The 17,272-nt window shown below is 40.1% G+C and overlaps 1 protein-coding gene across 2 annotated transcripts; it reads left to right on the top strand.

The window, feature by feature from the left end:
- The first annotated feature begins 479 nt into the window (after window positions 1-479).
- sp7 (Sp7 transcription factor) lies at window positions 480-13,734 on the top strand. 2 transcript variants are annotated; one of them, XM_054785533.1, is made up of 4 exons: window positions 480-551; window positions 850-1,061; window positions 10,241-10,635; window positions 11,224-13,734. In XM_054785533.1, exons 3-4 carry the CDS (start codon window positions 10,615-10,617, stop codon window positions 12,556-12,558), a joined length of 1,356 nt encoding a protein of 451 aa, XP_054641508.1. In that variant the 5' UTR covers window positions 480-551; window positions 850-1,061; window positions 10,241-10,614; the 3' UTR covers window positions 12,559-13,734. The 2 variants fall into 2 exon arrangements, with proteins under 2 accessions (XP_054641508.1, XP_054641507.1); XM_054785532.1 differs by having other exon boundaries at window positions 10,241-10,650.
- The last annotated feature ends 3,538 nt before the right edge of the window (window positions 13,735-17,272 follow it).

Genomic DNA, 17,272 nt, shown 5'->3' with positions numbered 1-17,272 from the left:
TACACACACGTACACACCAACGCACACGCACAGCCATTTCTCTCACTCTCTCTCATTTTCCGTTGACAAGCTCTCTCAATCTTTGACCACATGGCCTGGAAAAATAGCACAGAGTCATGCTGCAAGGCAAGTCTATCCCTGACCCTGATTCCCTCTCACCACATTTCCATCAGCAGCGACGTAAAACACATCCAATCATTTCACTTTTTTCCCCCTCCGTCGCAGTATTATGAACATTGTTAATTTTCTGAGGCTTGAGGGGAATGCATTAATGGAGAGATATTCCATTGATCCACTTTATTGGGTCTGATCGCACCAAAGAACACAATAACCCCAAACCAAGCATTAAAAACACGCACGTGATGCAAACGATAGCTGCTCTGCTGTTCCGCGCTCGCATGCGCCGCTACCATGAAAAACCAGTAACCTGCCAAACCTCTCACTACTATTTCAGAATAGGAGGCTGCTGGATGACCTTGCTAGGAAGTCTATGGGAGAGATGCATGCCTGCAGAGCTGGCCACAGTCCTGGAATGTCCTCTTAAAGTCACGGTAAAACACTTGAAAACTGGCAAATTAAGACATTAAGTCATTTTTCTAAGAGGGGAAAGTCAAAAGGCACATATAGGTGGTCCTCAGGTTACAAATGAGTTCTGTTCCTAGACTGTGATGTAAGTCTAGTTGTAGTTGGAACTTCTACCTAGATAAACTCCTACGTCAGTCACACTGTACACAGAACACATAAAGGACAGAAAATACAGTAACAAAAAGATGAAATACAGGAATGAAATGAAAGCGTAACAATAAAAGAGAACAACTCCTTACTTTTATCCGTGTGATTGTCTTTCAGGCCTTTCTACCTTCTTAAAAGATTGTCCCGGGCTAGTGTTCTCCTCCAAGATCTTCTTGGGAGAGCGCACAGAATCCATGACCATGACGTTCTCTCAGACCTGGTGATGGCTTTCCTTTTCTTTTACGCACTGCTGCATGAGAAAAGGGAACTCATAAGTGATGTTAGTCTTCCTCGGTGTGGCTGCGCTGTATTCTTCCACCCAGCACGAGGTACACACTGCATTTTTCTGACTAGTTCTCAAGCAAGTCTCGCGTTTATGGCTCAAAAGTACGTTTTTCATTCATTTATGGGAGCGGGTTCGTAACCAGGAAATGACTTACACCGAGGACCACCTGTATAGTAGGTGTACATTGGTATTTGTCTTTGGAATCACTTTTTTTGGTACGGTACAGAGACATACTGCGTTCTCACGTGGAACATTGACTGAGGGACAAGGAAGTGTAACTACCTTGTGATGTAGTCACACGTCTACTCGGTAAACAAACAGTGCAGTCCAGCATTTTGGCAAGGAGAAGCCAATAATTCGCACTGTACAGATGGTTACTGTTGCACTTGTCTGCACTTCCATGTAAACTATTAAATATTATTTTATATTTCTTTATCATTAAAGCTGTTTACACAAAAGTTTTTTATTTTGTTCAATTAGTGTACCCAAAATGAACTGAACCGTGACCTTAGAACCGAAGTAGGTACATACCGAGCCGTGATTGTGGCGTACATTAACGTACATGTATTCCCGCAAAACAGGATTCCTTATTTATAAATTGAATATTTTCATAGTTAGAGAATAGAAAACTTTTTACGACTGTCTAAATATGTGTTTTCAGCATTATTAGAGCCCTGTAGACATGAAATGACACCCCAACGGTCACCTTTACACTCCTGTTACCCAATATAGTTGATATAATAAGAGTAAATTCAGACCTAAATTAGAGTTACGGTTGCATATGTTGCTGTAAATGTGTTCCAGTGCTAGGGGAGCTGAGTGGGGAGCGGACAGAAAGTGACATCGGGTGTTGAGTTTTAGCTTAGTGTGGGTTACGGCCACAACAGTAGTCCATGTTAGGGATTACTGTGCCTGGTGTGAAATCATTGAAACCTGCAATAAAATCCTGGTGCTTGTGTGTCTCAGCAAACATTTTAGTAACATTACTGACACTTGCATGTTTGTCACACTTATACATATGTTTCAGATCATCAAACAAGTTTAAATATTGGTCAATGACAACACGTCTGAAAACAAAATGTAGTTTTTATTATTACTTTTATTATTAAGGGAGAAAAAAAAATCCAAATCTACATGGTCCTGTGTGAAAAAGTGATTGCCCCTAAAACTAAATAACTGGTTGGGCCACCCTTAGCAGCAACAACTGCAATCAAGCGTTTGTGATAACTTGAAATGAGTCTCTTACAGCGCTGTGGAGGAATTTGGCTCATTCATCTCGGCAGAATTGTTGTCATTCAGCCACATTGGAGAGTTTCCCAGCAAGAACCGCTTTTTTAAGGTCATACCACAGCATCTCAATAGGATTCAGGTCAGGACTTTGACTAGGCCACTCCGAAGTCTTCATTTTATTTTTCTTCAGCCATTCAGAGGTGGACTTGCTGGTGTGTTTTGGATCATTGTCCTGCTGCAGAACCCAAGTTGGTTTCAGCTTGAGGTCACGAACAGATGGCCAGACATTCTCCTTCAGGATTTTTTGGTAGACAGCAGAATTCATGGGTCCATTTATCACAGCAAGTCTTCCAGGTCCTGAAGCAGCAAAACAGCCCGAAACCATCACACTACCACCACCATATTTTATTGTTGATATGATGTTCTTTTCTGAAATGCAGTGTTACGTTTACACCAGATGTAATGGGACACACAACTTCCAAAAAGTTACATTTTGTCTCATAAGACCACAGAGTATTTTTCCAAAGGTCTTGGGGATCATCAAGATGTTTTCTGGTAAAATTGAGACGAGCCTTAATGTTCTTTTTGTCCAGCAGCGGTTTTCGTCTTGGAACTCTGCCATGCAGGCCGTTTTTGCCCAGCGTCTTTCTTATGGGCAACTGAGGCAAGTGAGGCCTGCAGTTCTTTGGTTGTTGTTGTGGGGTCTTTTGTGACTTCTTGGATGAGTAGTTGCTGCGCTCTTGGGGTCATTTTGGTTGGCCAGCCACTCCTGGGAAGGTTCACCACTGTTCCATGTGTTCGCCATTTGTGGATAATGGCTCTCATTGTGTTTCGCTGGTGTCCCAAAGCTTTAGAAATAGCTTTATAACCTTTTCCAGACTCAATTCATCTCAGTTAAGGTAATCACTTTTCACACAGGTTTAGATTGTAGGTTTAGATTTTTGTTTCTCTCGTAATTAATGGTCTGACATAAATGGTAAATGGTCTTGTATAGCGCTTTTCCACCTCGATGGCACTCAAAGCTAGCACATTTACCTACTGTTGACGCAGCATCAGGAGTAACTGGGGGTTCAAGGATACTTCAACATGATCACTTGAGGACAGAGGATCGAACCCACAACCTTCAGGTTGGGAGACGACCACCTGAGCCATGCCGCCCCGTAATAATAAAAAGTTTCATTCAAACAATGCATTTTGTGTTCAGTTGTGCTGTCAATGACTAATATTTAAAATGTTTTTGATGATCTGAAACATGCCACAAAAAAAATCAGGAAGTACTATATACTACATATATATACTGTATATATATTTTAGACTGTAGATATAATAGCACTGCTAAAAGCGTTGGCTTTACGCAATGTTCAAAATGAATGCCAGTTTGCATGTATACGCACAAACAAGCAGAGCCAGTAACTAAATCTCAAAAAAACATGATGCTGGGCAAAATGCAGAGATTTCAAGACAGCATATCTGTGGCAGGACTGTTGTATTTGTGGAGAGGAAGTAGGAATTAGTGAAAAAAATGATGGCCTAAATTATGTTGGAGTTTTCCAGCAACATGAGCGTCACGATGGCTTGGGGAAGTGTCGTGTGAAAGCACAAACCAATGCACTCCGCAAACATGGTGGACATGCACAGCATTGTTCACTAGCACTTTGGGAACTCAAACATTATTTACTCGATAGATTCCTGAATCAAAAAGAAAAATATAAGTAGAAATTGTTCCATCTTAAATTAGGGGTAATGGTGAAAGGTTTATTTGTTCCCACACACTGTACTCTACTTACCAAAGTTTCATAGAGAAACTTTAACACCTTTCCAAAAAGAAGTAGGAAGAAGCAGAAATTATTTAATCCTCAATCAAATCACAGCAATTACTGATAATTTGTTCACTTCCTGTGTTTAAATGTTAAATCATTTTCTAATAGGGAGAGAAAAGGACAGAGAATGTTAACAATATATACAGTAGATGTCTTACACGGTGACGAAAGAAAAGAAAAAAGAATAAAAAAGATCAGTTATGATAATCCATAACGTCATGTATAGAGAACATACAAATCCTCTATTTCTAAAATCACAAATATTAAAATTCACTGATCTAGTACATTTTCAAACAGCTAAAATGATGCATAAAGCAAACAATAACCTGCTACCCAAAAATATCATACAATACTTTTCAACAAGAGAGGAGAAATATGATCTCAGGGAAAAACTAAACTTTAAAACACTTGTACACAAGAACTACGCTAAAAAACCCATCGCATTTCAGTATGTGGAATAAAATTATGGAACGGATTGAGTTCGGAACTCAACAAAGCACCAAGATGAAACAATACAAGCACATTGATGTTTGCAAAATACAAGGAAGTAGAGTTTTGAGCCACTGCGTACAAAATGCTGTCTAATCACTACAACACTCATTACTCTTCATTCTTGGGAGTTCACTGTCAGTACTCACCTATTAATACAACTATGTTCAGTTATGTCTATTTAATCTGACTATTATTTATTTACTGTTATACTAATTATGGGATTATTATATTACCACATTGTTATCTTATGATTTTGTCATGTATTAACAGGTAAAGACTACATCGGAATACAGGAAGTGAATAAATGTTTTGCAGTTGATGTGAAACGGACGAGGGGTAAGATAAAATAAGCTTTGCTTCTCCCTCACTCCTTTTGGACATGTGGAACGGTGAATTGAACTATGCGATGTATTCCATTGTAACTTGTATGCATGTTCAAATCAAATTAAACCATGACCATTACCAAAAAAGAATAAAAAGTAAAAAAATAATAAATATATAAATAATAAATAAATACATACTGTTAATAGAAAAAAATAAAAACAAATCAATAAATAGAGGAGTAAAATAACAGACTCAAAGGTTGTAAGGTGTAATGTAGACATAAATTCAGGCTAAAGATTAAGCATTTACTTAGTAAATAATGTAAGATTATGCGTGATATTGTGGAGACTGGCATGAAGCTTTTGCCGTTGAAATGAACAATTCATCATTTATCGGCAGATTTAATGTTGCTGTTGCATAGATTTCTAAATCCAGAAGAAAAAAATGGAGAAAAATGACAAAAACTGCATTTTTAAAAATGATTAAAGTATTAATGTTAAACTTTTTCCACCGGGGGACACATACGGAAAATTTCAAGGCTGCTGGGGACCAATCGCCAATATAATCTAATATATAATTCATTATAACGCAATATAAAGTTGTGTGAAGAGATGCTACGTAGTTCAACATTTTCAAGCAAAAACAGCTTACTTTCCGTCTTCGTGCTATTTTATTTTTAGAAAATGGCAAAAATCACACTTTGGGACACAAGCCTCCCCTCGGCTGGTCTTTAGACAGGGGTATAATAATCCTTCCAGTTCTTTTTTGGGGACAGTAAGGAAACAAAATGAAACATAAAAATGCAAACTGGTAGCAGGTATCTTTCCATTGAATGAAACTCTCAAATTAAAGAATGCAAATATGAAACAATAGAATAGTTTACAAAACGATGCAAGCCAGGCTGGGCCACTGTGTTTGTTTGTGTGACAGTGTACCACGTGGGAACTCTGTACGCCCCTCTACCGAACTGAGTGTCCCGTACCGAAAAAATCCGATTACGAACATAAGCACGACTCGGGACAATATAAAACCTCATATAGCAACAGGTTTGGGCCCACCCGGCATCTCCCGCTCCCGTTGCAGCTGATAAACCAGAATCAAACTGGGTTCGAACTGGTAAATGGAGCAGGGAAAAATCCATAAACCGTATTATTTCTTTAATTATACATTTCACTTGCCCCGATTTGATGGCAGCTGTAAACGTGAACACGCCAAGGTCTAAGAGCGCGATAACTCTTATAAAGAGAGGGAGAAGCAGCTCGTTTGCAGCACTTTTATTCTCACCTGCCCTGTCATTTTACTTGTATGTAAAACATAAACCATTAATGGGTGTTAAGGAAAGGGAAGACTTTGTTAACGACTTCAAGCAGTAGCAGGCCATGTGCTAAATGAGAGAGGAGGGAAATCCCTCAGTGCGTTGGGAGATTTTATAAACTTTTATAACATGAGATATGTTGGATACATGGACGGATGGACATATGGGAAGATGGACAGATAGCAGCCTTTGTTCTTCTACTCACACCCCTTCTTGGAATAACAAAATAAAGCGATGAAGGTTAGTCGGAGAGCAGACTACCAAATATAGCCGCTGTGTTCTTGTGAGGGCCAGACTCTCCAGAACGACAAGCCCAGCTCTGACCATGCCCTGTAATTGAGGAGAAAATAAGGACAGAAATTATATGTTTATTTTTGACAACAATTTTAATCTTCTGTGCTCGCCTTCAGAAAAAAAAAAAGCGACGCCCACAAGAAGGAGATGAGAATCTGTCTTTTCGACTGAAAGTGGACTTTTTTACTCCTTTTTTTTTTTTTTGACCAACAAATGAAATCAGGCAAACAAACATAGCTTTTTCATCTGGGAAAAAAGTTACAATTGCATTCATGTCTTCAGTTTAAACACATAAAACAAATAACATGAACTTTTATGTTCATTTTTGGCAAATAAAAACAAGAATGCTCCATTTAGAAATGACCTTTTAGGGACATTTCACTTTAACATGAGAAAATTAGGAAATCCCACGGGGTATATGGCATTCGTGGCTTTGAAAGGAGATTCACACTTTTCAAGGACCACCAGCGAATGATAAAAAAGTAAAGAGTAAGACCGAAGATAGGCCCATACTGATGTCTATTTTTTACCCTCCTATAAAAGTGACTGTTGTAATGATTAGATTAGATCAGTGGTATCTAAAGTGTGACCCTTGGCACATTTGAAAAATATAATTTAACAAGAAAACTGGAAAAATCAAAAGCAAAAATGGAAAAATCAGCAGTAATTTTACAAGAATAAAGTCAAAATGTTTAAAAAAAAAAAAAAGGTGTAATCTAATAACAATCTAATAACAAAAAGGTTTTTTATTACAGTAATGTAATATTATGATGAACAATAACATCATTTTAGTATCATAAAGTTGGAATATAAAAGAAAAATTACTTCTAAATATTTTTTTTAAGTCCTAATATTTTGAGAAACAAACATAGTTGTAATTTTTGGGGAAAAGTTATAATGTTACAACAATAAAGTCAAAATATTATGCGAACAAAGTTAATTGAGAAGAAAATTGAAATACTGTAGTTGGAACATTAAAAAAAACAATAGCAAAAATGCAAAAAAAACAGTTGCAATTTTACAAGAATAAACTTGTAAGATATTGTGAGGAAAAATAATGTAAATGTAACTTTTTTAAGTCAAAATATTATGCAAACCAAACTAAATAAAGTTGTACTTTTTAGAAAATTTGATTGGGTACAAAGTTATAATATTATGGGAATAAACTCCTAATATTCCGAAAAGAACATTGACAAAGATTATTATAAAAAATTATAATTATAGATTATTATAAAACTGAGGTATTTTGGGGGAAAAAAAAGGGTAAAAACCCCCCAGCAAAGACCGAAGTTTATACTAATAATACATCTAAATGACAAAGCTGAGATGCAGTTTTTTCTTGAAATATATATAACTTCTTAGCATATCTGCTACGGACGTAAATCTCTTTGTGATAGATGATTCGATTCCAATCTAGATACACGATACTATTCAAAAACGATATATTTTAAACACAGAACAATTCGATACAAGTCGATGCGGTGCACAAACATACGATTCAATGCGATTCGATTCTACGGTTAATGTTTGTTCGTGAAGACGTCAATCTTTATAAAACAAAGACGCCAATTATATGAAAATGGCATTCTAACAACATTTTCTAATGTGTAAAAGAGCACATGATATCCCAAGCATGTCAAATGTTTGTATTGTTTAGACACAGACCAAAAAAAGACTTGCTGAATGAACATCTTTTTCTTTGATGGGATCAATATCTTACGTGCTATATCTATATCTATATTTGTATACTGTTACATTTGGAAGATTTAAGTTTTAACATGTCTTAATGTTGCTAGAAATGGAAGTGGAGCCGCTAAACTAAGTTTGGTTGTATACTGTGTTTAATGACAATAAACATCCATCTTTGCATCCATCTATATAAAATCTAACCATGAAAAAACAGAAGTCTGAGCCTTCAGTCCAATCAATAATACACTGTTAGATTGGAAAAGCAAACAATCCCATACTGAAAATGTCATAAAAAATTTAATAGTATAATAATACAATAATAATTCCTGGTAGGTAACAAAGGTGGAACAAGTTACAAAGCAAAAAAGTTACCATATTCACCTTTGTTGGTCTGGCTGCTCAAGTTTTGCGGCCTTCTGAAAATCTTTCACGGTGATTAGCTAGGCGGTGACTAGTAAATAGAAGTTAGTAGTGGTGACTCGTAATTAGTTCCAGGCACGCTGGTTAGCAGCAGCTTGCTACTATTTACACCCATTCTCGTCTTCAGCCATGGCAAGCTATGGAGCTAGCATGACAATCCTTTCGACGACCGATTTGCTTCTCTCGCGATACTCGGTGCATGTCTCCGCAATCGATTAATCTAAAGATTTATGGTTGATTCTTATCAATACTGGAGAATTCGAGAAACGGTTCCTTCATCAAACCGGATATCCAGTCGCATCAGTTTATCGTTCACATCCCTAATATCTACATGCGTTGCTTTACAAAATAACTAAGTGGCCCAAGCTTGCATCCTTTCATTTCTCACTATGTGGCTTTCGGTGGAAAAAGTTTGGGCACCCCGGATTAGCTCCTCGCTTCAATTGCCATTGTTCACTCTCGACACAATCCAGGTTTTAGCCCTGAATATACCTCACACACGTATTAAACACATTTAAAGTACAAAATGTGTAGCTACTCACCACTACTGAATGATAACATAAAATGATCCATGAACACATGGAATCTGAGTCATGGTGTAGTTAAGTTATATATATAAGTTGTATATACCTTTGCGTCTCACAGCAACTACGGTGCGTTCAAGAACTTCAGAACAAAGTGTGAAATCTCAACACTTGACGAAACAACATTATCAGTAAAGCCTAAAGACGAGGGCTGTCAAATGATTAAAATGTTTATCAGATTAATCATAGTTTTCAATGTAATTAATCATGATTAATCACCACTTGCAACTACTGCATGTCTGAAATATGCCTATTTTTACTTTAAAGATAAATGACAGAACAGGATTATATATACAGTCGTGGCAAAAACATTGGCATGTTTGGCATGACAATTCCACTTATGAGGGTCAAACTTTGGGGTTTAATAACAGCGCCACCATGTGGTGTATTTGTCTGAAAAATAATAGCTCAGGCAACACAGTAGGGGTGCATGTTTTGACACACTTTCACACTGTGCAGCAGTTCAGTAGTAGAAGAGTTAGCTTCCACAAACAAATACAGTACTGTCTGTATTTCTGCCTACAATGACCCGAATGTTGACAAGCTTGCATTAGTTCCCCTTATGAGCTTCTCATTTTTTATTTGTAAAACACATATGAAGCAATGCCATGTTAAACCAGAGACATGTGTACAATAGCCTTTATATCAACAACGTGAAAAAAGATATTTCCCTCAGTCAACTGTCCCTGGCATGTTTTCAACCCCATGTGTGCTGCTTTCATTTGTGGTTTGTTCCTTTTTCTTCATCAGCGCCTGACTCCATCATGACTTTCCTCTGCATTTGTTTTATGTGATAATCTCCTCTTGATTTTAACCACCTGATCCTGTTTTTCCTCTCCTGTCGACGCAGCCGTCACGTCCAAAACAGCATTTAACTTTCAGTGCGTTGGAAACAGGGTGAATGGCTGAAACAAAAATAATAAAAATCCTGACTAAAAACCACAAGCTCGGGCCGAGTCATGTATTTTTTTACATGATAAATGTGGCCAATGAGCCGTCCGTCGTGTTCTTTTGTGATTTTTCCACTCGTGACTTATTTTCCGCTCTCCTGCAGTTGAACGTCTCCAAACATGAACATTCCGGGTCATTCATCTTGATGGGAAAACTCTGCTGGATGATACTGTTGGACATGATACTGGACTCCTGAAATGGATGATGGACGAGCAGCCCATTCATGCATCTCTCTCCGCAACGGATCTGACATGCCATGTTTGGGGAGGCGGGATTGTCTTCTCATCCACCAATCTGCATCCACTTCCCCCTCATCCCCCCCCTCTAAGCCTGTAATTAGGGGGAGGGAGGCGGGCTCCAGGAGACTCAAAACACTTCCCCGCGTTGCAGCCTAACTTCTTCCAAACTGTCCCGGGACACTGAGCTGCGCCGCTCCCGCTCCCCCCTCAGCTTCCTTTAGGATTTAGTTTCTCAGGGATGGCCGCATCTATTCTGGAGGTAGGGAATCTAATTGTAAGTATGCAGCCTATTTTTTCTCCTTTTTCACGCAAAACACCCATAAGTATGTCAATAGTGATTAAAGGTTACAGTCAATGAATGTTGCAGTTATAGTGCAGTTTTGTTAGGGTTAGGGCACATGCATACAGTATTTGACTCTTATTACATGTGAAAACAAGTATCTCTGTTGTATTTCAATGTCTAAGGACGGGGCAATATATCATTTTGGCAACTGGCAGACATATTTATATGGTTAGACCACATTTCTTGTGTTTGCCAGCTTTGTTTAGCGGAATAAAAGTGTGCTTTGTGAATGAAACGGTCATGCAAAGCAAGCATACCGTGCTTACAGGTGCACATATTTACAGGAACTGTGGAGATGGTTGAAATAAACTGGAGGGCAGAATGAACAAGAGTTTCGAGCAGAACCGAAGTGAAGGCACAGTGCGTTACCTCCACAAGCATAAACATAGCACTTTGAAACCCGAGGGCACAGGCAGATCCATGAGTTTGGTGTTCAGTTGACACTGACAGAAGCAGCAGTAGAAGCAGCCAGACTCATGTCTCATGTTCTTCCTCCTCCCCCAGGAAGAAGCACGCTATGGCTCCAGTCCTCTGGCTATGCTAACTGCTACCTGTAACAAGTTCGGCAGCACCAGCCCAGTCAGGGACTCTGCGACACCCGGTAAGAACAGCAGCACCACGCCACTTAAGAAGCCCTACAACATGACCTCCGACCTTCAGACAGCCAAGAACGCGCGCACTGCAGACGGCAGCAGCCTGGCAGACTCCTACAGCGGCTCCTTCACCACAGCTGGAGGCGGCGGACTGCTCACCCCGACTGGAAGCCCCCCTCCTACCACCGGAGGCTACACTACAGAGTATAACCCTTTCTCCCACTCCTTCCAGACGTCTGTCTCCCAGGACCAGTCCTTGTTAGTGTCCAAAAGCCACGCCACGGCGGACTGCCTCACCAGCGTCTATACCTCGCTAGATATGACACACCCTTACGGCTCCTGGTACAAAGCCGGCATCCATCCAGGGATCACCACCGCCCCAGCAAACGCCACGTCTTCTTGGTGGGACGTCCATCCCAACTCCAACTGGCTGTCAGCGACCCAGCCTCAATCGGACGCAGGTCTCCAAGCCTCCCTACAGCCTGTGGCGCCTCAGGCTTCCCTTAGCCCACAGTTGCCCAGCTACAGCACCGATTTCACCCCCTTAAACCCAGCTCCCTACCCTTCGGTGGGTCTGGGCTCCTCCTCACACCTTCTCCAGCCCTCCCAGCACATGCTGCCCCAGGACATGTACAAGCCCAAGCCTGTGCAAGGCGCAGGGCTAATTGAGAGTCCCATGGGCTTAAAGCCAGCAAGGGGATCAGGAGGCTATAGCGCAGGTACGACGCCCTCAAGGTCCTCCTGCGACTGCCCCAACTGCCAGGAGCTGGAGAGACTGGGGGCCTCGGCCGCGTCTCTGAGGAAGAAGCCGGTCCACAGCTGCCACATCCCAGGCTGTGGGAAGGTCTATGGCAAGGCCTCCCACCTGAAGGCCCACCTGCGCTGGCACACGGGCGAGAGGCCCTTTGTGTGCAACTGGCTCTTCTGCGGGAAGCGCTTCACCCGCTCAGACGAACTGGAGAGACACGTGCGCACCCACACGCGTGAGAAGAAGTTCACCTGCCTGCTGTGCAACAAGCGCTTCACCCGCAGCGACCACCTCTCCAAGCACCAGAAGACCCACGCAGACTCTGCGCTGCAGGGGAAAGCCGTGGCCGCGGATGGAGATGCCGACCACCGGAACGAGGAGACAACGGAGCTCAACGTTGGCGCCGGCAATCCCGTCGCTGACCCAATCGCCAATGGAGACGAGAAGACGGGGGCGCCCGCTGGAGTGGAAAACAGCAGCGGACTGTTGGAGATCTGACAGCTTTTTAGAAACGTGCTGGCTTCAAAACAAAACTGTTTTATTTTAAATGCAGTAAATGTCTGAGCACGCTACAGACAACAATCATTTCATTTCCCCTTGCCTGGACTGTAACCAAGTATCTTCATGTAAATAGAAGCCTCGCAAGAAAACATTTACAGCAACACACTGACACATTGTGCACAAAATGCACACACACACACACACACACACACACACAGGCATTAAGTGCGAGCAAGCATGCACGCAAGCACGAAACAAGAACGTGCACTCGCACATACAACACATCCACGTTTTTGAAGCCAACACACATTTTTTGCCTTTCAAATGAGACCAACCACTGGGGGAAATTGAATCTGCACAGGCAGAAGGAAAAGCGCTTCGAAGCCACAAAAGGAAAGTCGTTTCAGAGCGAGACTTTTGGTCAGGACGGCGGGCTCTGATGGAGCATCGCATGCCTCGGCGCAGAGATCTGATTTGCAGCTGTACTTTGATACTTTTAGACACTCTTGAAGCAATCAATGTGCAGTCTTGCCAACAATATTTGCCATGTAACAGTGTATGTTTGCTTTTTACCATGCGTAATTTAACTTCTTATCATCTAATTTATGTCTTAAATTATAAACATTGGAGATTATCTTGCACCTGGCAGGAAAATGTAACGCCTGCGGAAGGCAAGGTAAATTAGCATTTACCATTAATTTAAGACCTACTTTTTTTCTATTTATTAGTTATAAGAAGGAGTTTGGAAGTTGAAGATTTATTTATAGATCTTGACATTTAGATGTGTGTAAACTATTTCTATGTATTTTTTTTAATTGTGAAGTCTTCCACACCGTACATTGTAAAGATGAATTAAGGGCTTCCCCCGATATAATTACAACATTTTAGGTGTATTTTGTATGTCATTTCTATATGAACTGTAAGCTTCCCTGTCAGGAGAAGAGTTTATGGAATTTCATAGCAGATGTGAAATAACAGTCTTTGCTTTTTGTATGTGAACTAAGTGTAAATAGTGAAGCGCACGGTGGTGTACGTGTTGGACTTGTGATGAATTATGGTGCTTTTAAAAAGTAAAGACATTTCAAAGCATTTTTTTTTTCTTACCTAATTTCATGTTTTTAGGCTTGCATGTGGTTCGGTCCTCTGGGCCAAACCAAAAAAAAACAAAAAGAAACTTGGTGTGCACTTTAGCGTTACTTTAGCGTATTTTTGTCATGGGACTAAAGGCTGTGCAGTAACGAACATGTGCATAAATTAAAGACTTGATTAGAGCGATTTTGTGACTTATTACGTGATGTAACTCAAACGTTCCAAACCAAAATGCCATATGCTGGGTTAAATAAATGGGTTACTTATATATTCTGCTATAGTTAAGATCTTAGATTTAACAAAAAGCTTCTAAAATAGAGTAAATTTCCGCTTTTCGCGGGAGTTTGGTTCTTTCCGGGACCACTGAAAATCTGCGAGTAATTGAAATGCTAAAAAAAATTTGCCTTGTGTCAAATCTATTTTTGACACACTTCTGGATCGTGACCCTCCATACTCTCCTGCTAGCTTGACATTGATGCTCTCCTCCGATTTTGGAACAAAAATTTGCAATAAAAGTGACTGCTTTATTTTTAGGTAAGATTCAGGCCCAGAACACTCTCTCTTCAGTTGCCATTGTTTACTAGCGAAGAAGCTAACAAGCTAAATGTTAAATGCTCAGTCTAGGTTTAAGCCCTTAATATGCTTCACACACTTATTAAACGCATTTTAAGTATAAAATGTATAGCTACTCACCACTACAGTAATCCCTCGTTTATCGCGGTTAATTGGCTCCAGACCCAACCGTTGTAAATGAATTTCCATGAAGTAGTGATTTCTTATCCATAAATGGAATATTTTCAATAGAAAACCTGTTTACAACCTTTTAAATACGTTTTTAACATTATTAGAGCCCTCTACACATGAAATAACACGCCTATAGTCACCTTTCCACTCATGTCACCCAATATAGTAGGCATAATAAAGAAAAATGAGACATATAAGGCATAAATAAGATTAGATATTATAAATATAGACTCACACGTTCATAGACTCACACGGGAGAGTTTTTTGCTGTTCTTTTTTACTTTGTGTTTCTAGCTATTGTCTCATCAATGTAACATTACTGACACCTACTCACTAGTGTAGAACGCTACATATCATCACAACATCTTTAAATGCGTCTTCTGAATGCCTTATATTTGAATTTTAGTTCATTTAGCCAGTTTTATGATCAAAAATGTTGAATTAGGCAAGTAAGCATTTTTTTTTACTAATAACAGGCCTTATATTTTTGAAAAGCTGTGATAGAGGGATGCCGTGAAACTTGAAGCGCGACGTGGCGAGGGATTACTGCAATGAATGGTCATGTAATATGAGCAAAGAACAGATGGAATCGGAGTCATGGTGTAGAAGTTATATGATAAGTTTCACTTTTTGCATCGCACAGCAAGTATGGAGCATTCAAGGACCGCCGAAAAAAGTGCAAAATCTCTCAACACTTGATAAAAAGACATCAGTGAAGTATAAAGATGTAACCATGTAAAAAATGTGGGCTTTTTTAACAATGGCACATGTATGCTGTACGTTTTACCTGTAATCACGTATTTATAAATCATTGCCGACTCTTCTATGAAAAAAAAGGACCTAGTTTGGGATGTTTTTTGGGGGGGGGTTTACCAAAAATGCATGAATTTGCAGGGCCGTCAATGCTGAATCACACATGTGCGAGGATCCACTGTATACTTTTAAAGAGCACTGTTGTCTCACACACACACACACACACACCCAGGAAGACAGCAGAACATATCTTACATATTATGTCGTAATTTTAACACTTGTGTCTGACTGACTGTGTCTTCAACCAAATGAATCGTACTAGCAGAGCAATTTTAACCCAACCTTACCTAACATGACAAGTGTGGACGCATCCTTAGAAGAGATCCTTGTTTCCACCTCACATGGCATGGTTAATACTTGTCATTGTCATTTGTAACCACTCAGGTGAGGTCTCACCTTCTGGCACAATGATCTCCAGTCACTGTTGTCACACTCAAGACAATCGCTCCACTCTTAAAGCTGAAGAGGCGTAATTACTGAGAGCGATGTCAGTAAAAAAGACGGGGGAGAAGATTAGCACCGATGCTTGTGTTGTGGTGCTCAAACAAAAGAGGACCCCAACTGGGAGAGGATGACGGATGAAAGATGTGGAGATATCACCATAAACTGATGGAAATGTGACTTTTTTAAGTTGGACACCACAACTTCCTGTCAGGACCTTCAAGGTTTATGGAGAATCATAAAAATGCTTGAGGTGGGTGGACTGCCATCTTAAAATAGAGACTCTTAAAATGCATCTTTACGAGCTATGTCGTTAACAGGTAATATTATAAATGCATAAAGTAGATTTATTCACTATAAATCTGCAATAAATAAAGCAGGGACGGAACCCCCCCAGAAGCATACGCGTAACATTTACACTTAGCAGTGCTGCATGGTTCCAATTTGGGGCTTCTAATGAGCTGTAGTTGAGGTCAATTTATATAAAACGTCCCGGGACCGACTCTGTCATCAGGGAGCGCCGTGTTTATGGTGGTCTGAAGCGGGAGCATGGTCCACAGCATAAAAGACAAGCAGGGGGGAATGGAGCTTGGGTGTGTCAAGCCAGTGAGGTCGGTAGGGAGGGTGGGGGTTTGGCGAAGATGGTCAGTACCGCTGCCATTTTTAACACACAACAGCGGTGGTGGCCTTCACGTTATTTTTACTCATTTTATTTCAAAAAGGCTCGGAAACATTAAACCATATGAGGAAAATAATCACGCAGGGACCACACGGTGGACACTCACACTTTCCATATGTCTTGGCCACTGGCTAGTCCACTTGCACTCATATTTCATTTGAAAATAAAAATTTAACACACTTGCTAAGACTTGTCCGACACTTCATGTCCGACGGAGAACCTGTTTAATTGACTTTTAAACGTATTTTTAACAGTGACGAGCTTAGCATTGAGACTCAAAGCTTTCCAAGAACAATTAAGTGCAAAAAAAAGCAATTCCCTAAGAAGAAATGAACTGAAAAGCATAACGCTGACATTGACAGATTGACAGAAATAAGCTGCATAGAAACTGGATGGATGGATGGATGGATGGATGGATGGATGGATGGATGGATGGATGTGTGGATTTCAATCGTGTGGAATTAATTGTTGACTTATCAGAGGCAAAATGGAGTGCACTACTCAGCTGCTACCAGCATAGGCGCTGTTGATTCAGTCTCAACTACTTTGCTGTCTAAACCCTATACAGTAGACACCCCTACAACGTAAATAATCCGTTCCGAGAACCTTTATGTTATAGGGATTTTATGTTATACGAAGCGTAAAATACATGTAAATAGCCTAATCCGTTCCAAGATCTTCCCAAACTCACCCCTTTGGCACTTCAAAATATTCAAAGTCCACCAAATATGGTGGGAAAATATAAGAAAACGTTAGCATAAACATAGTACATTAACATTCCGATATAAAATAAGGTAATAAATAAGATTACTGTAAATGAATAAAACTTAAAAACAAAAACAATCCTGCCGTTCACGAGATGTCTTGATCAGGAGCGCAAGTGGAGGCAGGAAGGAGGAGGAGGACTAGCCTGAGTCGAAACGCGACTCAAAGAGTCTAAGAGTC

The sequence above is a fragment of the Dunckerocampus dactyliophorus genome, chromosome 8 (genome assembly GCF_027744805.1).
Source record: "Dunckerocampus dactyliophorus isolate RoL2022-P2 chromosome 8, RoL_Ddac_1.1, whole genome shotgun sequence".
Lineage (NCBI taxonomy): Eukaryota > Metazoa > Chordata > Actinopteri > Syngnathiformes > Syngnathidae > Dunckerocampus > Dunckerocampus dactyliophorus.
Note: the sequence above shows the minus strand (reverse complement) of the source record. Positions and strands in the feature narration are given on the sequence as shown.